Source organism: Hippoglossus stenolepis, chromosome 18 (assembly GCF_022539355.2).
Source record: "Hippoglossus stenolepis isolate QCI-W04-F060 chromosome 18, HSTE1.2, whole genome shotgun sequence".
NCBI lineage: Eukaryota > Metazoa > Chordata > Actinopteri > Pleuronectiformes > Pleuronectidae > Hippoglossus > Hippoglossus stenolepis.
The window spans coordinates 752,209-772,678 of NC_061500.1; the positions used below are offsets into that span (position 1 = coordinate 752,209).

Here is a 20,470-nt window from a genome sequence, read left to right on the forward strand (position 1 = left end):
GATGTTTCATTTCGTTTCATTGATTTTGTTTATTTTGGTTCGATATATATCCGGTGGTTATATATATTTACAAAGAGAAAGAAATAGGAAATAAATTACACCGAATACAAAATCGCTTCTCGGCCTCTCCCGGCCGCCGTATCCTGAGTTGTCATGTGACCGGTGCCGGCCAATCAGAGCAGAGAGAGAAGACAACAGAAAACAAACGGACGGTTCGTGTCACAATAATCTGAGTCTGAGTTTAATCTGAGTTTAATCTGAGTTTAATCTGATTCACACCAGGTTTGATATTTATTTAACAAAAGCCGGATTTCCTGTCTCCAGATTATTTCCCCTTCGGTCTCCGGTGGAGTCGCTGCGCTGGTCGCCGCTAGGGGGCGCGACAGCAGGACGTCGTTAACGCTCGCTCGTGATCACTGTTTATCGTTAGTTCGTCGCTAACTGTGCGTGTGAACGTGCACGAAAGTGACATGTGAGGACCATGTTTAAAAACGTGTTCGGTTCCGGGTTCGTGGTGAGAACAGCTCATGTGATTCTGACCTGGGTCGTAACGTTGATTCTCTTCCTGCACGACACAGGTGAGACTTCACCACATGTAGACTGTGTATATGTATGTGTATATATGTATATATAGTTATAGTTGTATGAGATATTGATCGATGAACCAGCTGCAGCGTTCTGACAGATGTCGATACTTTGGAGTAAAACACTTTTATCGTGATAATTATTGATATCGACAGATATTAAACATTTCTGCCCTACATCCAAATACATACAAATCTGATTGAGAAAATAAACATGAATGCACATTCTTTACTTTAAGATAAAAGGTTCATCTGGACCGACGTGTGATTGGTGCTCACATCTGGGTCACATGACTGAACTAATGAAAGTGTCCCTGTGGCAGAGCTGAGGAAGCAGGAGGAGACGGGGCAGCTCGTCCAGCCCGTCCTCTTCGTCCTGCTCGTGCTGGTGTCGGTGCTGCTCTACTTCGCCGTCTCTCTGATGGACCCGGGCTTCATCCTGTCGGACGACACTGGTCTTCAGGTGAGTCTCCGGTCTGATGGAGACTCATCAGACCGGTGATGTGTGAACACGTTTACAACAGGAAACCAGTCGTTGCTTCTCTCACCAGTTTGTCTCTCGTGTGGTTTCAGTTCACGTTGGGAGTGACCGAGGAGCAGCAGGACATGATCCCCCCCACCACCAAGTCCCTGCGGCAGCGCCGCTGTGGACACTGTCTGCTGCAGGTACGACGCCTGCCTTGCTCCGCGGCCGCCCCTGGTTCCAGTGGTTGTTGTAACAGTTTATTTTTATTTCCACAAGAAGGTAAAAGTGTTAAAATGATTGTTGATCTTGGAATCAGAAGTTTGGTGATAAAATCAACTCAAGGTTCTGGAGGAAGAAGAGGTGAGGAAGGCTGATGTGGCTGAAAGCTCTGGAGGAAGCAGCACGATGTTGAGTGATGTCATTTGTCAGCGACTGAAACACGAGTCTTGTAGGATCAGTGGTATCGAATGACTGGTTCTATGTTACACAACCACGTGACCTCCAGTGAAGCCATCACATGACCCGGCAGCAGTGTGTGTGACGATCGCTGGAATCTAAAGACTTATTGAACCGTGAACGCTTCACATACGTTCCTCACAAGTCAGTCAAGTGTTAGAAAACTGTTCTTTGTTTCTCTTCTAAACACAATGACCTCCGTTTCAAGCAGCAGCCAATGAGATCGAAGCACTGCCAGACGTGTCAGCACTGTGTGCGGCGCTACGACCATCACTGCCCCTGGATCGAGAACTGTGTCGGTGAGAGGAACCACCGCTGGTTTGTGCTGTACTTGGCCGTGCAGCTGCTGGTGCTGCTGTGGGGGCTTCACATCGCCTGGTGAGTACGACTCCGTCCCCTCTCGTCTCCGCTGTGGTCGTCTCCACTCATCGTATGTCTCCTGCTTGTCCCCCAGGACGGGGTTCAGCTACGCCCCCATCTGGCAGCTGTGGCTGCGGACCAACGGCATGCTGCTGGCCGTGGCCGTGCTGGTGGCTCTGCTGTCGCTCATCGTCTTGCTCCTGCTCGGCTCGCACCTCTACCTGGTCTCTCTCAACACCACCACCTGGGAGTTCATGTCGCGCCACCGCATCTCCTACCTCAAACACTGCGGCGCCGACGAGAACCCGTTCGACCGCGGCACCGTTCAGAACCTGTGGGGGTTCTTCTGCGTGTGGGGCACCGTGGTGTGGGAGCAGGTCTACTTCAGGGAGGGCAGCGACCAGGTGTAGGAACAACCGACTGAGACGTCGTGAACAACCACGTCACGCAATTCAACTTTCCTTGTGTGCAGTTTACCTTTTATATGGGCACCTGTGTTTTTGTGCCATAACTCTGCACGTTCCTCGTCTCAGTGCTTTGTTTGTGTCGTGCTCCACATTATTCAACCGGAATATCTCCTCCTCTGATCACGGCTGTGAACAGAATAAAACCAGTCGTGTTTCCTCAGAGTGAGACATCCGCTCCTCGTTAACGTCTCTCTGCAGACGACCAGCAGCCGTTTACAATCATTCAAACGTTTCATTTCTTTACTGCCTGCAGCACTTTAAGGTTCTGAGTGTTTCTTCACCCTCGTCCCACTGAACCCTGATGTGGAGTTGTTACAGTCACATGGTGAAATGACAAATGGACTGTTACATAATCCTGAAGTTTACTCTTGATACATTATCTAATATTTAACGTTAATAGTTCGGATCGATGGTTTCTATGTTCACTGAATCAAGTTAGAGATTTATACAAATTTGCTACCGTTTGTTTTTCCAGTTTCGTTCTGGTTTCACATGAAGTGATTGAATTGTCTTATTTATTCTGTACAGAAGATTAACTGAGTCCATGTCTTAGAAAGAAGTGTCAGACCAACGCTGCTCCACACTGATACGTTCAGTCCTCAATGAAACACTGCTCATCTTCAGGTTGATGATCTCATCAGTGTTATGATGTTTTCATGCTCTAATGCTCAGAATCATGTTCCTCAGACTGTCCAGCTGCAGCTCCTCTCTTCAGCCTCTGTCTCAAACACTTGCTTTGAGCTCCTGTCTCTTTAAGACCCCCCCTCCTGATAAAGACCAGCTGGTAGCCTCCTAACAGATGAAAACAGTGTCAGTGAAAGTGTCTCAGGAGAGGAGCTGCCTGTACAAGCTTTATAACACATCAGTGAAACATCACTGTTGCTATGGTTACGCCTGGCGTCCACACTGAACGGTCTTTAATTTCTAAAACATAAACGTATCAGCGGAAGCAGCCAAAGTCTGAGACTCTTATTTTTTTTTTATTTAATGGTTGAAAAACTGACTATCATTGCTTGTGTTCAATCTAACCACGATGTAAAGAAGTCTTTGACTTTCAAGCTATTTTATATTGTATTTATCATTTTGTAACTATTTTAAAGCAGAACACGTCTTTAGACTTTTGTACGAGTGTTTTGATGAAGTGAAACTGGAGCAGAGATCGTTGTGCAATAGAAACCTTGTGACAGAGCAATAAGTGTGATGTTGACTCATCGCTAGTGAGGAATTAACTCATCTTATTTATATGAATTCATTCATGTTCCTCTGGATTATATGCAAAACTGTCATGCAATGTTTTTTACTACTTTGAAAATGACCGTAAACATGAATAAATAAATGTTTGATGAATTAAATTTATTCATTCAGATTTGCTTCATGTAGTTTTACACGTTACACTTTGTTCTGTCATCTTATTTTAAAAAGAAAAATCACTGAGAAACATTTTAAAATAACAATCTCCCAGAATTTTACATCCCAATAGAAAATAACTGTTTGGTGAGACGGCGGTAAACGCTGAGTCATGTGATCAGAGCGAGTGGCGACCACTGACTGTAAATCAAGATGGACGACACGTCTTCCTTCCACTGTCCAGACGAAATATCTCAGATACGAACGCTGCCATCTGGTGGTGATGATGTCCTTTGCAGTCAGAGTCTGTGCAGTAGTGATCCATGAGTCGTGGTGTCGAGGTCCCGCCCACACACGCACTCAATCGTGATGTTTATGAAGTATACTACAGCCCGCCACCAGGGGGCGATCCAGATGTTTGGGCTTCAGTGTGGATGACGTGGCAGCTGGAAGGAGGAGGGCGCCATCCGGTGGTCATCTCATGAAGGAGAAGTCAAAGTCGGCAAAGATCTCTTGTTGCTCGGCGGTGAGGACGCACGGTGTCCGGGGAAGCGTGAGCACCGGCTTGAGGCGAGTGAACTCCTCGTCAAAGTTACTGACGTCCTGCGGCGCCCGGATGACCGGCAGGAACGGCGGCTTCGCCCTCTTGGCCAGGAGAGCGTCCCAGTCCGTTCCCTGTCGACAGACGACGGGTTTCAGATCAACACGTCACACACAGACACATCCTCATGTAGGTTCAGTGTGAGCGATATTCTACGATTCAAATATATCTGACTGGTTGATAATGATAATAATTATAAGTATTAACACGTATAAAATCTCTTTAACTGACATTCCAACAGTTTTCATTTATTCTTTAATGGAGCTTATGTGCTCGGACTATTCAGACTGAACTGTAAATAAAGATGGACGACACGATATGAGTGAGTATGTATATATATATATATATATATATATACTATGACGTCATGATTGACAGCTGAGACCGATTAAGAGGCGGAGCTTCGATAAGGCTCCACTGCGTCTATGGATCAGAAAACTTCACACTTCAACTGACTCCAGTTTATAATCTTGAAGTAGCATCACTTTCACTTGAGGAGACTCTTGCTGCTCAGTTGTCACTTTATACATTTTCCCTTCAAGTGCTTTCAGTCATATTTTCATATTCATATTTTCGGGAAATAAAAACCTGGAAGAATCTGTGTCTTTTGATTTCAGAAGCGTCTTCTTCTCCGCCTCCGAGTCTCGTCCCAGGATTCTTCTGCAGCAGCTGGAACAGAAACGATTGAGAACAGGACACGTGGCCGTCGTGGGCGTTAGAACCCTGAGGGCGAATCAAACGTTCTCTGAGAATTCGTCTGATCGGAGACCAACCTTCTGAATGAGCGACACAGACTCTGGAGACAGGAAGCGAGGGAATCGCACGTCGTCGTTGACGATGCTGTCGAACACCTCTTCCTCATCATCACCTGGGAAGGGCGACTGACGGAGAACAGAGAGAATCAGAACTTCAGTTCCTCCTGTGGTTCAATGACTGTGTAGGTGAGTGGTCATGTGACATGGGACTGGACGGAGGTCGTTTTGGTTTAGATCTCAGTTTGTGAATGAAAGCAGGATTTCACTGACCTCCCCCACCAGCATCTCGTAGATGAGAACCCCCAGCCCCCACCAGTCCACACTGCGAGTGTAGTTGTTGTCAGTCAGGACCTCCGGAGCCAGAAACTCCGGCGTGCCGCAGAAAGTGGAGGTACGATCCCCGTGTCCCATACCTGCACATGGAGGAGAAAACGTTTGCATCACAGAGAAGACGCGTTTCCAATTTACTTTACATTACAAAAATGTCTTTACCTTCTTTGCACAAACCAAAGTCTGCTATCCTGACAAATCCGTCAGCATCCATCAGCAGGTTGTCCAGCTTCAGATCCCTGAGACACAAACCAGACACGTGAGGATCCCTGATGGAGACATGCAGCTCGACTCTGTCCTGAACACTCACCTGTAAACGATGTGGTTCTGGTGGAGGAACTCCAGACCGAGCAGCACACACGACGAGTAGAACCTTCACACAAGGAAAGACTCATATCAGTCAAACTGTTATTTAACAGAATAAACAATCAAGAAAAGATGTGAATTTATGTTTATTTTCTTAATTCTAAAGTCAGCCAGACTATACAGAGGTAAGTCGACTCTGTTGAGAGAGGGCGGCGTGTTCTCACCGTGCTTGTTTCTCCGTGAAGATGCTGGTGTGAATGTGCGTCATGAGGTCTCCTCCCGAAGAGTACGCCATCACGAAGCACACGTGGTCGGCCGTCTGGAAGCAGCCGTACAGGTTCACGAGGAATGGATGTTGAGACGTGTTGATGACTTCAAAGATTCTCTTCTCACACATGAGGCTGAAACAAACACACAGAGCTGGTTTCTGAACGCCGTGTTCACACATGATCCTCTGATGAAGAACACAGCAGCGAGGTGGAGATTTCCTCTTTAAGTCGGCGACATATTTCTCACCTGTCGACTTCGTCTCGTGTCACGATGTCTCCCTTCTTCAGGGCTTTGATGGCGTACAACTTCCCTGACTTCTTATACTCTGCCATCAGCACCTTAGATCAGCAGAAACATTTAAACCACCGTGAGTTTAACAAGTTGCTCTGAACCCTCATTTCTCAGAGGGTTGAGGTTTACCTTTCCAAAGTGACCTCGTCCCAGGACGGAAATACAGTTGAAGTCGTCCATCTGCAGCGCTTCATCCGTCCTGCACGAGAAAACAAGAGGCTCAAATATTAAGAGACACAGAGACACGGAGACACAGAGACACGGAGACACAGAGACACAGAGACACAGAGACACGGACGCAGCCCCGTGGTTTAAAAGTCAAAACAAACTGCAGAGAGCTTCTTACTGTGGAAGAAGATGGACGGACGGTTGTCTGTTCGGCTTCGGACTCTTGTTTTCACGTGGAGACTGTTTTTAACCAGATAAACAGATGAATGAAACAAACTCACTGTCTCAGATGATGTATTATTAGACATCGCTCATGACACTGATGAATATTCTTTCACATCAGTTACTCGTATAACTGCTCTCACTTACCCGCAGAGAGTCTTTAATGATCCTTCTCGAGCGATGAGGAGATCGTCCAGGTTGATCGTCAAAGAAGTTTAGATTCACGACAGCAGCTTCTCTGATGAAAACAAAGACAGGTCTGTAAATCAAATTGTGGACTTTTAATTCTTCATCTCCTAAATAACTTTATTCATTATCTCCCCAAATATCAAAAACCTAACTTTAGAAACACTTTATTATAAGTCCCCTGTGTCGTCTCTGTGAGTTCAGGTCAATGATCGTGTTGCTCTGCAGTCGTGTCACTTTCTCTCTCACCTCAGCAGAGACACTGGAGTCAGTGGGTTGAACTACGTGAAGAAGTGAACAGCTCACTTTTCAAATGGCTCCTTCATAGACGTGACAAAGAGAAGGAGTCTTACTGCGACTGAGGAGCGGCGGAGGACGAGTGGCCGGAGGGAGGGCCCGCTAACGGAGGACTCGTGGGATCCAGGGAGGTGCAGGGCGGCAGGATGCTCATCATCAGACGGCCCCAGGTGGCAAAGTTCATGTTCATCTGAGCGGCACGCAGGAAGTCCTTCCCTGTGGACGGAGACGGAACCAGAGGATGAGCGGGTTTGTGAAGTTTGGTGCAGATTCAAATCAAAATCCAGATCTAGTGAATTTAAATGTGCTTTCATAGCTTTTATTGGTTTATTCAGCCGCTTCAAACCTGTAGCTTCCATCGACGCTCAGATCATGTAAGTTTATATGAATCTTCAATAGTTCTAAATGAACATGATGATTTGTTAGTGGAGGTTTGAGCTCTAATGAGACATAATCATTATCACACGTTTATCAGGTATTTTAAATTGATCAAACCGATCAATGGTCGATGACTGATGAACTAACACTGAGATAATTCTCTTGTTTTGTGTTGAAGTAAAATCTGAACTCTGTGGTTCATGATATTTATATCAAGAGATCCACTGAACTAATAAAATTCAATATGAATAAATGTTGTTGCCTTTTTCTTTTGGGAAAATTCTCCTCTGCCTCTGGAGCTTGGACCGTCGCTCGATGACGGGGTTGATAAATGTCACCTGGAAACGAAAGAAGTTTAATATTTGATATTCTTTGCCTGATGATTAGAAGTGTAGTTTAATTATCACAGTCGTCAGAGGAGTGACAGTCAGGACCTCGATGAAGAGGATGCCCTGAGGCTCCAGCTTCAGACACATGCCGTGTCGCTGGTTATCCAGGAAATCCTCCAACCGCAGGAACTTCACTCCGCTCAACGCACGCCAGTCTCTCCAGTACACGGCGATCTCCAGCTCCCTGGACTGGAATGACATAACAAACAGACAAACAGATTCCAATGAAGCTCGAGCAGATATTCTCTGGATGGAGAGACGTCCAGGACCTGAGAGGGTTTAAACAACACGTCAGTAACTACACCGGCCTCGTAACTAAAGGTTCACTGTGTAGGATTTAGTGACATCTAGAGGTGACGCAGCATATCGCAACCACATGAATCCCCTTCACCTTCCAATCATGGAGGAGAAACCACTGTGGCGACGGCGGTAAAACTCCTCTCAGTGAACCTGTGAGAACGAGCGGCGACGCGTCGAGGTAAAAACCAGAGTCTTCAGCAGCAACGCCGTTTATGGTTCAAACCAGATTAGAGCAAATGGGAGGATTAGTGACGGGATTACAGGACAAGGTCGAGACGACCAGAGACTCACACGGAGCAGAAGTCAGAGCATTTAACAGATGTCCAACATTAGAGGACACGCTCTGATGTCCAACGTTATGAAGTCCAGGGTCAGCACAAAACTAACTGCAACCAACAACCATCTTCTTTATCTATTTATCTGATTAACTTCTTGATGAAGCGATTAGTTGTTTATTTCAGAAAATGTGAGATAATTGTATTGATCCCTCAAATGCCTTGTTTCACTTGAATGAATGAACTGTTGCTTGTTGTTGTCGTTCGGTCTCAGTGCTACAAGAGACCGAACTGCTCTGACTCACACGTGAAGAGAAAACATTCAATTACTGGCAAACCTGAGTGAAAATACATAAATCTACATCAACAACATGTCGTGCCGCCCTAACATCAGTGAGTGGATTCAAAAACAACCTTGTGGCTCAGATGTTATTTAATTTGCTTAGTGAAGTGAAAGTTTCTGACCCTTTCCAGTTCAATGCTGAAGCTCTGGCCCCAGGCCTCTTTACCCAGCTGTCTCCAGTTTGTGTGTCCCACGATCCGGTTGTCCACCTTCAACACGGCGCTGATGTCCGCTGAGACACAGAGACGCAACACGGTTAATAACACAGGCTGTAAACGTCTGAGGGGATGTTTCAAATAAGTCAAATATCATGTCAGCTGCTGTAAATACACAGCGAGACGTTAATTCAGTCGTAATAATACACGGAAAATAAATATGAATGAAATGAAAGCATGAAGAATTCTGATCGCCCCCTGGTGGCTGGCTGCAGTAAAGGTCATAGTCTCCTACATGTTAGCAGATGGGACATGGACTAAACCCAAAAAATCTTAGTACCATTAAAACACTCAAGACAGTTTATGACCTACACTGACCAGCCACCAGGGGGCGATCCAGATGTTGTGGATTAACCTCTGAAGAGTTGTACTGACATCCATCTTTATTAGATGTGTATTTAAAGATGGATGAAGTGACAGTTTACAGAAGTGAAGTGTGAACTCACAGGACAGTTCGTCGGCCTTGGTCGTCTTCCCATTGGCGCTGCGTCCTGATAGGCCGGCTCTCACCTTCAGAGACTTTCCGTCCGAGACGCTTCCAGAGGCGGACGGGATGCTGGTCACACGGCTGCGGCCTGGAACCGCCTCCAGCAGGTCCTGGCAGCCCATCAGGCAAACCTCTAATCGCCCTGAAGTTCAAATGTTGTAGAAATGACAAGAGGAGGTCAGAGTAACCAAGGAGATGAAATGAAAAAAGTAGATTTCAATCTGAGCAGGAACCTGTTAGACTGGTGGGTTTGAAGAAGGAGGACGAGGACAGGGCGCTGGACAGTGTCTTCGGCGTGCCGTACGACAGGGAGGTTCCAGACACCAGTTCCTCTTTAATGACAGCGTGTTTGGGATGATCCGGAGGCAGCTCGCTCAAACGTCTCTCCAGGGACAGACGCAACAAATCCACCTTCTGAGAGGACTCCTGCATTCGTGCCTGAGCCTGAGGGACACACACACAAAACACTGCTGGGAGACGCACAACACCGGACATGTTCTGGAGTTTGTGTTTCACATATGAAGGAGAAGCCGCAGGAGATGGTCCGGGTCCGACTCGTTCACCTGAACTATCCACGTCTTACACACCTCCGCCACTATTCTCCGATCCTGGACCTTTCGCCCGCTCAGCTGCTTCACCACGTTCTTCGCACCCTCTGCTACGGCGGACTCGATCTTCATGTGGTGCATGAGTTCAGCCACACGCAGCTCCACGGGACTGATCACCTCCACAGCCGGACCTGATGCAGAGAAGCCACCTGAGATACGACAGATTTATACCAGCAAAAAAATGAATGAAACTCTTTTGTCTCACAACACAAAGTATGATTTAATCAACACTGTGTCAGCAGCTGGATGAAAGTGAGTCTGATGTGTGAGTGTGAACATGAGAAAGTTTCCTCCTTCTCTCCCTGAGTGTCTGTTCTCTGTGACTCTGCTGAGTGGGTTCCATCTCCTGTGAGAAGAACTGACTGAGAGTCAGCTTCAACTGTCACAACCAGCTCCAGCTGAAGACTGAAGCTGAACTGAGATCAGTTAAAAACACTCTGAAGTTATTAAAAACCAGAGTTTATCTCCAATATTCAGCAGGAAACTTTGAAACATGCAGAGTTCTGAACAGAGTTTGGTGGATTTGTTCCAGCAGCAGCTCTTCAGGGTCAGGAAGCAGAGGATCATGGGTAATATGCAGTGAGAGTCAACACATTGAGACACTTAGTGGGTTTTACCATGTGTCCCCTCTCGCTCGTCGTCTCTGGCCTGACTGACTTTAACAATCTGCATCCGCAGCAGCTCGATCTTGGTGCGACTGTCCTGTAACATCTGCTGAGCCGTCGACAGCATCTTTCTGTCCTGGAAAACACAACGGACGAACCTTCACCTGCTGCTGCATTAAAACTGATTCATAAAACAAACTGATACGCAAAATACCAAAGAAACTTGAAAATAAACACATGCTCCTCAACTACTACTGGAGTGTTGCTCTGCTCCGTACCTTCACAGAGCTGCATCTGTACGTGTGGATCATGTTCTCCGCGCCCTGTTTGACTTTGGTTTCCATGGTGAGCTGTTTCTTCAGAGTTCTGACCCGACCGGCCACAGGTGACGTGACGTCTTCCCACTGACACGACTCTGCTGACTGGGCCTCTTCTTCTTCCAGGCTTCCTGTGTAAATAGTAGGATTATTAATACCGAATACTTATATATAAACTTTATATATAGCGCGTCCTGTTCCCTCACCTGTGGTGCTGTCTCTCTCTGTACCCATCGACCTGGCGTTCAGCTCCTGCAGCTCCCAGTGTAACTGGTCCAGCTTGCGGCTCGAGGCCTTGAGTTGACCCTCCACGTCGGCGGCACTCTTGCGGTTGGTGACGGCGCGTCGCAGCCTCTCAGCCGCCTCCTTGATCTTCAGCTCGCGCTGGATCTCCTGCCTGAGCACCGTACGAGCATCTTCCAGACGCTGCTGGAACTCTGGGTCCAGGATGTCCACCTCGTCCAGACCCCGCAGGTTTCCGTTCTGAGAGACACACGACTGAGGTTTATACAGCTACAGATACATAATTATAACTTCATTTACACACGTATCATTTCTATAAAACCAGCTGCTGAGATGAAAACAAAGATGTGACAGCTGCACAAGCAACAGATGACATTATGCCTCCCCCTTGTGGATGAGTTCAAAACTACAGCAGCAACTTGATTTACATCAGCCTCAGTTGTTCAGTCCATGTTATGAATATATATATATATATATGAATATATATATATATATGTTGTAGTTAAACCATGAAAGAAAGAGAATGTGACTTGATTTCATAAAACTTGATGAGCTGATGATTCTAGTTACAAATCAACTTATCTTGTCTTTATATCGATATTAGTGAGTAAAACATTTCTGAAACCATCAATCAAACCTTTATGACAAAGAAATGTGATTGAGGTTTGATATTATACAGTTTAACTATTAACTTTATCATAAATAACTATAAATAAAAAGAAAACACAAGTACAACAAAGTATATAGAACTTGAATTAAGAAAATAAAGATTTTATACAAAATATAAACATAAATGTGCAGCTTTAAGTTCATTATTCCTATTCATTCATATATTCATCGATCATTCAGTCAAATAAAAGTCTTCATATCAGTAAATATAAAGACAGACAGTGATAAATCTGACTCACATCAGCAGATGTTAGCTGATAACTGAGATCTGAGGGGATGGAACTCTGCAGCTCAGAGTGAAGTGAAGTTAGATGTGAAATTAATCTACTAGATATTCAAAGAGGGGATTTTTTAAATTATATAAACGTGTGAGACCATGTTTACATCAGACGTGTGGGAAACTTAAACCTGAACTATGTGTAGGAACAACCAACACAACAGGTTATGTCAGTTTGTACATGAAGAACATGATCGTATGTTTGTGTAAAATACACAACTACATGCACATGATGTATTCTGTAAGATACAGATTCAGGAGCTTCAGACAGAATTCAGGTTTTTAAACTCTTATTGTTCAGAGATATAATCCTCTGTAGACACACCTCCTGTCAATCAAAACAAACCTGACCCAGGAAGTGGAAGCTTCAGATACAAACTTTAACACGATTCATTTCACACTATGATAAATAATTATAAAGAAATAACACGATTCACTTCACGGACACTATGTCATCATTATCCTGTGGACCGTGTTGGATGAAGATGTAAATCACCGACACTGACTCGTGTTGTGTCACCTGGACTAAATAAACAGATTCACTTCAACTCGAGTTTGTTCGTTGATAAAATCTCAGTTTTGTTCAAGTTGCACAAAGTTCAGAAGAGTTTCGGTCAAAGTGCTCGTGACGGACACAAACACCGGAACCGAGCAACCAACCGGACAAACAGGAAAGTCCGGCGCGTGCGTGTCCTTTAACTCACCTGCACGTCAGGTGTCGGCAGGTGAGTGACGTCACGGGCTGGTAGAAACCTCTGCTTTTTAAAGAAGCTGCGTCAGTGAACGTACCTGAAGAGATGGAGCGGACATGGTGGAGGTCAGGGGTCATCCGGGGGGGGGCGGCCCGCACACGGTCCTTTACAGGTGGGGGAGCAGGTGACACAGGTCCGGGGGCACGGCACGGCACGGTACGGCTAGTTTAGCTTAGCTTAGCCTAGCTTGTCTAACCTCAGCTTGTCTCTTATTGTCGCTCACCTGAGCCGCAGGTGCGTGAACGTCTCGCGCAGCAGAAACTCCAACTGAAGTTTGAATCAGACCAACCGGGGCCGACGCGTCCGTGACGTCAATGGCCAGTCAGCGCCCTGATTGGCCAGCGGCGGGTGATGACACCGAGGCTGCAGGAGCCAATCGGGTTGGATTATTCACTGCACCTGCCGAGGTACCTGCAGCCTTAAATAGAGAATGACTCTAAATATTTAAATATAAATCATTTCATCTGATCAAATACGAATGAGCCAAAGAATTAAAAACTATTTATTTATCATAACTTTTTTATAATTGTACTTTTAGCTGAACACAACAGCTGTTTTATTGTGTTATTGTTTGGTGGAAGTTTGTCAGTACATGTATTTACTTCTGTGCCTTTTGTAGACTCTATTTGAGTCGTATGCACAAATCACAACTTGTGTCATAGGGCTGAACAAAATGTACAAGGTGTGACATCATCTGTTCTTCACACTCAGCTAGGGTGACGAAGAACGACCAGAAAAACCTGAACATCGGAAAACACGCAGAAACAAAGAAATGTGTACGTGAGGGTGAGAAAGAGCTGATCAACCTAAACTCTGTGTGAGTTGTTCATGGATGTTGGACATGTGATATATACATGTGTTATATACATACATGTGTTATATACATACACTACCGTTCAAAAGTTTGGGGTCACTTAGAAATTTCCTTATTTTTCAAAGAAAAGCACTGTTTTTTTCAATGAAGATAACATTAAATTAATCAGAAATACACTCTATACATTGTTAATGTGGTAAATGACTATTCTAGGTGGAAACGTCTGGTTTTTAATGAAATATCTACATAGGTGTATCGAGGCCCATTTCCAGCAACTATCACTCCAGTGTTCTAATGGTACATTGTGTTTGCTAATCGCCTTAGAAGACTAATGGATGATTAGAAAACCCTTGAAAACCCTTGTGCAATGATGTTAGCACAGCTGAAAACTGTTTTGCTGGTGAGAGAAGCTATAGAACTGGCCTTCCTTTGAGCTAGTTGAGTATCTGGAGCATCACATGTGTGGGTTCGATTATACTCTCAAAATGGCCAGAAGAAGAGAACTTTCATGTGAAACTCGCCAGTCTATTCTTGTTCTTAGAAATGAAGGCTATTCCATGCGAGAAATTGCGAAGAAACTGAAACTACTCCCTTCAGAGAACAGCACAAACGGGCTCTAACCAGAGTAGAAAGAGAAGTGGGAGGCCCCGGTGCACAACTCAGCAAGAAGACAAGTATATTAGAGTCTCTAGTTTGAGAAATAGACGCCTCACAGGTCCTCAACTGGCAGCTTCTTTAAATGGTACCGGAAAACGCCAGTGTCAACGTTTACAGTGAAGAGGCGACTCCGGGATGCTGGCCTTCGAGGCAGAGTGGCAAAGAAAAAGCCATATCTGAGACTGGCCAATAAAAAGAAAAGATTGATATGGGCAAAAGAACACAGACATTGGACAGAGGAAGATTGGAAAAAAGTGTTATGGACAGACGAATCAAAGTTTGAGGTGTTTGGATCACACAGAAGAACATTAGTGAGACGCAGAACAGGTGAGAAGATGCTGGAAGAGTGCCTGACGCCATCTGTCAAGCATGGTGGAGGTCATGTGATGGTCTGGGGCTGCTTTGGTGCTGGGAAAGTGGGAGATTTGTACAAGGTAAAAGGGATTTTAAATAAGGAAGGCTATCACTCCATTTTGCAACGCCATCCCCTGTGGACAGCGCTTGATTGGAGCCAGTTCCTCCTACAACAGGACAATGACCCAAAGCACACCTCCACATTATGCAAGAACTCTTTAGGAAGAAGCAGGCAGCTGGTCTGCTGTCTGTAATGGAGTGGCCAGCGCAGTCACCAGATCTCAACCCCATTGAGCTGTTGTGGGAGCAGCTTGACCGTATGGAACCAAGAAGTGCCCATCAAGCCAATCCAACTTGTGGGAGGGGCTTCAGGAAGCGGGGGTGAAATTTCTACAGATTACCTCAACAAATTAACAGCTAGAATGCCAAAGGTCTGCAATGCTGGAACTGCTGCAAATGGAGCATTCTTTGACGAAAGCAAAGTTTGAAGATCAAAATTAATATTTCAAATAAAAATCATTATTTCTAACCTTGTCAATGTCTTGACTATATTTTCTATTCATTTTGCAACTCGTTTGATAAATAAAAGTGTGAGTTTTCATGGAAAACACGAAAATTGTCTGGGTGACCCCAAACTTTTGAACGGTAGTGTACATACATGTGTTGTATATATAAATGTAATATATACATACTTGTGTTATATGCGTACATGTGATTTATACATGTTATATAAATACATATAAACAGATATCTGTGTAAGTTCAGGTCCTGTCATGTAAACTGTAGTGTCGCCCTCCCGCCGCCGGGTGGCAGCAGAGCACAGTGAACGTGTTGACGGACCTGGTTCTCGGACAGAAACAAGCGGAGCTGTGCGGGTTCCCAGTGATCGTGCGTTCAGACTCACGCACTGTAGAAGCTGGAAGAAACTTTCATCCCGCAGAGAAGAGCTAAACTCCCCCGGGACACGCAGCGGGTCTAAAGAGACGCGGTGAACCTGAACCATGTCGGCCTCAACGGCGAAAGTCAGCCGGAAGGAGAATTCAAACCACGACGGAGCGGACGAGACCTCCGGTAACGTTAAAGAATGGCGGTTATCCGCTCTACGCCATTTTCATTTGTTTATCGTCATGTTGTTATTTCCTGCGTAGTTTACAGAAAACAACCAAAACTGCGAATAAACACCAGCTTCGTATTCTCCACCGGACCGACGCTGCTGCAGACGCAGCATGCTAACATGAGCGAACTGTAGCAGCACGATAGGTTAGCAGTTAGCTTCCTGTGGCTAACAGCGCTGTGCGACGGGCCACTGTTCGCTTTGTGTTCGCTGCGGTTCGCTTCGCGTGCACGCACATGTTACACGGTTCGTGCTCGGTTCTGCACCAACGAGCCGCAGTTCGCATCCCGCCCGCCTCCAGCCCGGAGGCCGAGCCGCGCTCGCACCGGCCGCTCGGCTGCACCAGCACGCGTGCGAGCTGCTTTGTGCGCGGGTCAGTCGAGGGAGCTCCGTGTAAACACAGAGGTCTGAGCAGCACGTGCGTGCGTGCGTGGAGGGGAAAGGCTCGTGAGACACGAGAAGAAGCTGCAGCTCCACGAGCCCTGATCCGAGAACACGAGAAACCTGCAGAGGTTCATTCAAACAGAGCTCTGCTGCACACAGACACACACACACTGTAACACAGACACACTGTAACACAAAGAAACACACATACTGTAACACAGACACACTGTAACACAAAGAAACACACATACTGTAACACAGACACACAACCAGACACACACACACTGTAACACAAAGAAACACACTGTAAGACACAGACACACTGTAACACAGACACACACACACTGTAACACAAAGAACACACACATACTGTAACACAGACACACTGTAACACAAAGAAACACACACATACTGTAACACACACACTGTAACACAAAGAAACACACACACATACTGTAACACACTGTAAGACACAGACACACACTGTAACACACAGACACACTGTAACACAAAGAAACACACACACACATATGTAACACTGTAACACAGACACACTGTAACACAAAGAAACACACATACTGTAACACAGACACACTGTAACACAAAGAAACACACACACACATACTTTAACACGACACACTGTAACACACACACACACAGACACACTGTAACACAAAGAAACACACATTAACACATTCTTACTGCAACAGGAAGCTCCAGCTTGCAAGAACACACACAGTAACACACACACACACTGTAACACAGACACACACTGTAACAGAAAGATCATATTCAGTTTTGTTAAAAAGTTATGGAGGATATTTAAATGATAATGATCCTACAACTGAAATCAATTTAAGCATCGAAATATGATTTCAGTTAGAGTTCAGTAACCATGGTTACGTTAGTTAGTGGGGGAAGCCATGTTTGTTGTAGACAGCTGTGATGTGTCCTGAAGCTTTTATTTTGAAATCCTAAATCAAAGTTTTCTTCTTCTTTCAGAAAAAGAGCAGCAGGAAGCGATCGAACATATCGACGAAGTCCAGAATGAAATTGACAGGTGAGTTAGAAGTGTGTGTGTGTTTGTGTTTGTGTGTGTAGTTTCTTATTGTGTTGTTTCTCTCCCTGCAGACTGAACGAACAGGCTAGTGAAGAAATTTTAAAAGTAGAGCAGCAATTCAACAAATTACGCCAGCCATACTTTCAGAAGCGATCAGAACTCATAGCCAAAATCCCCAACTTCTGGGTCACAACATTCGTCAACCACCCACAAGGTAAACTGTTGTTTCGTGTTGTTATTTATTTGGCATGTGTGTATTTATTGATCTGCTTTATGATTTGAAATGTGACCTGTAGTTTCAGCTCTTCTCGGAGAGGAGGACGAGGAAGCGCTTCACTACCTGTCGAGGGTGGAGGTCACCGAGTTCGAGGACATAAAGTCGGGATACAGAATAGATTTTGTGAGTTTGTCGTGTTCACTTTGTGTCTGTACATTCTGAGCAACTCGTTCTGCTGCAGATGTGACACAGATGTTTTTGTTTCCCTGCAGTATTTCGATGAGAACCCGTACTTCGAGAACAAAGCCCTCTCCAAAGAGTTTAACGTGAACGAGAGCGGAGACCCCGTCTCCAAGTCAACTGAAATCAAATGGAAAGCTGGAAAGGTTGGTTTGTGTTTTTCTTTTAAAAAGTACAGAGTCATCTTCTCACGAGTAGGAAACTAGAATTGAACCCGTTGACCTCTGAGGTAGGAATCATCCTCTAGTGCCAGTCGTCCCCGTGCTGTTTGTGCCTGTGTAACAAAGGCTCCAATTTCTATTGTCCTTTCCTCAAACACTTCATAACCTCAAGTCCTGACGAACACGTTTTCTCCCTCAGGACCTGACGAAGCGTGCAGGTCAGACGCCAAACAAAGCTGGAAAGAAAAGGCAGCACGAGGAGCCGGAGAGCTTCTTCACCTGGTTCACCGACCACTCGGACGCCGGCGCCGATGAGCTGGGAGAAGTGATCAAGGACGACATCTGGCCCAACCCTCTGCAGTACTACCTGGTAGGAGCATCGCTCGGAGGCGTTCAACACAGAACTGTGCTCAGGCTCAGAGGCTCAGAGGCAGCAGGGTCGTACTTAACTGTCCACACGATGATGAGCAGAATCAGATTTGTAACTTGTGAATGTTCCCAAGGTCCCCGACATGGAGGATGAGGAAGGTGACGGAGATGATGACGACGATGAAGAGGAGGGTCTGGAAGACATTGACGAGGGGGAGGAGGAGGAAGGTGAAGATGAGGATGAAGATGGTGATGGAGAAGATGGAGAGGTAAGAACAGCTTATGAAACATCTCAGAACTTCTTGTCCTGTAGAGGTCGCTGTGACTAATTACTCTTCCTCTTCATTTCAGGACGATGGCGATGATGATTAAACGTTTCAAACTACTTTTCGACTCTTTCCCTCCGTCTGTGATCGTCCTTCAACCCGTTGGAACAAACTCTTTTGTTTTGGGGGGGGTTTGTAAAAAAACAAACAACAACAAAAAAAACCAACAGCCTCTTTTTTTTCTTTGCTGTGTGTTGTCAGGCTGTCCGTCCTCTTCCTCTGCAGCCGCGACCTGTCCATCATATAATCATGTCTGAAGGTCACACGGGTCGCAGCGGGGGGGCTCTGTCATTGAGCCAGTTCACACCCGGCGTTTACATCCATCCTGAAAGATCTGATCACACGTGTTCAGGTGTGAACCGACTCGAATGTGACATCAACACGTATCGAGATGACTCAAACCACATTGGGAACGTGTTCCCTCACGTTTCCACACCGACCTCCACATCATGATTTCTAATGATTTATCAAACACATCGACGGGCACACTGCAAACTCAGACTCGGTAAAACCATGAGCTGGTCTTAGCTAACACCAATCACGTACATGTTTATTTGCATATTGAGCAGGAAGTGACCTCAGATCAGAAGAGGTCACAGGGACGCGTGGAGGTGTGAGCGGACGACCTCTCCCCGTGGACTCTCAGGATTGACGTTAAACACCAGGTGTGAACGGGGATCATTGTTTCTATTCGTCTCCCAAAGACATGTAAAAGAATAAAAAAAATTTGTAGCATTCTGCACGTCATCATACGTAGATTTAAAATACGTACAATAGCAATTTTTTCTGTAAGATAGGAAATGACAGTTTCTGTTAAAGTTGTGAGTTCAATAAAAATAAGCCATGGTGCAGTGATAACTCAATCATAGCATCCTTAGCCACTTTTATATATAAATGTATATTATAATATATCCAGTGGTGGAGGACTGAGGCTTATTAGAAGTTGCATTTTCCTTTGTGACTTATTGTTCTAATGGAACTGATCGAACGCACCAGCTTGTTTCTTTCCAACTGTTGTAAATGTTTTTTGGGATGTTCATGTATGTTGGTCAGACGGTGATTATGCACAGTTTAACGGGGGGGGGGATGTGGCGGGGCAGCGCAGGTTTTGACACCGACTGGACTTTTGTTTAATAAATTTTCATGATCTTGTTTTTCAGGCAGCCACAACAAAGTTTGAAATGTACATTTTTTATAAAACAAACTAATTTTGGGTCTCGGCGTAACATTTTGAGATGGGAGAGAAAACGATTTCTGTGGAGTCTGCAGCGTTTCTCCTGTTCCACTGGAAACCTGTTCACGTTAAATTAAGTGTGCCAGTTGCTTTGTTACAATAAATAAATGTGTACATGATGTTTGGAGTTCATTTCTTCTCTGGATGGTTCATGTGTGAAGCTTCACAAACAAAGTCGCACACGTGCAGATGATGTGTTGACAACTTTTCATTCAGGTCCTTAAAAAGCAACAGTAAAAACACGTCTAAAGGCAGAAGAGTTACAATATAAACATGAATAAAGGTGTGAGCTCAGGTCTGTTTGATATTTGTCTTGTTCTCAAGTGTCTGAAGATTCAGATGAATACAAGTTGAATTCATCTTTCACACTGATGGTTAAAGTCTAATATAAAACCCATGTGTGATAACACGGACTTTATGAATAGAGAACTTCACCTCTGCACAAGAAGACAAATAAAGTACACGTCAAATAAGAACATTAAAATGTTACTAATAATTTCACATTATTAAAGTTTCACAGGCATCAGATTAAATACCTGTCATGTACTTCTCCCGCCAACAGGAGGCAGTCCCTGA

The 20,470-nt window shown here is 45.1% G+C and overlaps 3 protein-coding genes across 5 annotated transcripts; 2 read left to right on the top strand and 1 right to left on the bottom strand.

The window, feature by feature from the left end:
• Positions 1–132: 132 nt before the first annotated feature.
• On the top strand, positions 133–3,699 carry zdhhc12b (zinc finger DHHC-type palmitoyltransferase 12b). 2 transcript variants are annotated; one of them, XM_035185235.2, is made up of 6 exons: positions 133–212; positions 325–578; positions 908–1,047; positions 1,158–1,250; positions 1,715–1,884; positions 1,961–3,699. In XM_035185235.2, exons 2-6 carry the CDS (start codon positions 482–484, stop codon positions 2,274–2,276), a joined length of 816 nt encoding a protein of 271 aa, XP_035041126.1. In that variant the 5' UTR covers positions 133–212; positions 325–481; the 3' UTR covers positions 2,277–3,699. The 2 variants fall into 2 exon arrangements, with proteins under 2 accessions (XP_035041126.1, XP_035041128.1); XM_035185237.2 differs by having other exon boundaries at positions 161–578; positions 1,718–1,884.
• Positions 3,672–13,287, bottom strand: pkn3 (protein kinase N3). Of its 2 annotated transcripts, none has more exons than XM_035185233.2 (22): positions 13,002–13,287; positions 11,230–11,506; positions 10,985–11,154; positions 10,719–10,842; positions 10,081–10,232; positions 9,727–9,937; positions 9,453–9,635; positions 8,914–9,023; positions 7,919–8,062; positions 7,747–7,822; positions 7,163–7,322; positions 6,771–6,861; positions 6,580–6,641; positions 6,363–6,432; positions 6,189–6,280; positions 5,897–6,073; positions 5,677–5,739; positions 5,529–5,605; positions 5,307–5,449; positions 5,055–5,162; positions 4,870–4,950; positions 3,672–4,355 (listed from the first exon to the last, which is right to left on the bottom strand). In XM_035185233.2, exons 1-22 carry the CDS (start codon positions 13,020–13,022, stop codon positions 4,155–4,157), a joined length of 2,793 nt encoding a protein of 930 aa, XP_035041124.2. In that variant the 5' UTR covers positions 13,023–13,287; the 3' UTR covers positions 3,672–4,154. The 2 variants fall into 2 exon arrangements, with proteins under 2 accessions (XP_035041124.2, XP_035041123.2); XM_035185232.2 differs by having other exon boundaries at positions 10,081–10,250.
• A 2,320-nt stretch (positions 13,288–15,607) lies between these two features.
• On the top strand, positions 15,608–20,013 carry LOC118126064 (protein SET). Its single transcript, XM_035185229.2, has 8 exons — positions 15,608–15,860; positions 17,290–17,347; positions 17,419–17,561; positions 17,644–17,747; positions 17,837–17,950; positions 18,165–18,335; positions 18,469–18,603; positions 18,686–20,013. Exons 1-8 carry the CDS (start codon positions 15,791–15,793, stop codon positions 18,704–18,706), a joined length of 816 nt encoding a protein of 271 aa, XP_035041120.1. The 5' UTR covers positions 15,608–15,790; the 3' UTR covers positions 18,707–20,013.
• The last annotated feature ends 457 nt before the right edge of the window (positions 20,014–20,470 follow it).

Coding starts and splice junctions, on each gene's coding strand:
- zdhhc12b (XM_035185235.2), top strand. CDS start 482: ATGTTTAAAAACGTGTTCGGTTCCGGGTTCGTGGTGAGAACAGCTCAT. Junction 1,251..1,714: donor GTGGACACTGTCTGCTGCAG/GTACGACGCCTG, acceptor CTCCGTTTCAAG/CAGCAGCCAATGAGATCGAA. Junction 1,885..1,960: donor TGGGGGCTTCACATCGCCTG/GTGAGTACGACT, acceptor CTTGTCCCCCAG/GACGGGGTTCAGCTACGCCC.
- pkn3 (XM_035185232.2), bottom strand. CDS start 13,022: ATGTCCGCTCCATCTCTTCAG. Junction 7,823..7,918: donor AGGGCATCCTCTTCATCGAG/GTCCTGACTGTC, acceptor TTTCGTTTCCAG/GTGACATTTATCAACCCCGT. Junction 5,740..5,896: donor TTCACGGAGAAACAAGCACG/GTGAGAACACGC, acceptor CCTTGTGTGAAG/GTTCTACTCGTCGTGTGTGC.
- LOC118126064 (XM_035185229.2), top strand. CDS start 15,791: ATGTCGGCCTCAACGGCGAAAGTCAGCCGGAAGGAGAATTCAAACCAC. Junction 17,562..17,643: donor ATTCGTCAACCACCCACAAG/GTAAACTGTTGT, acceptor TGTGACCTGTAG/TTTCAGCTCTTCTCGGAGAG. Junction 18,336..18,468: donor ACCCTCTGCAGTACTACCTG/GTAGGAGCATCG, acceptor AATGTTCCCAAG/GTCCCCGACATGGAGGATGA.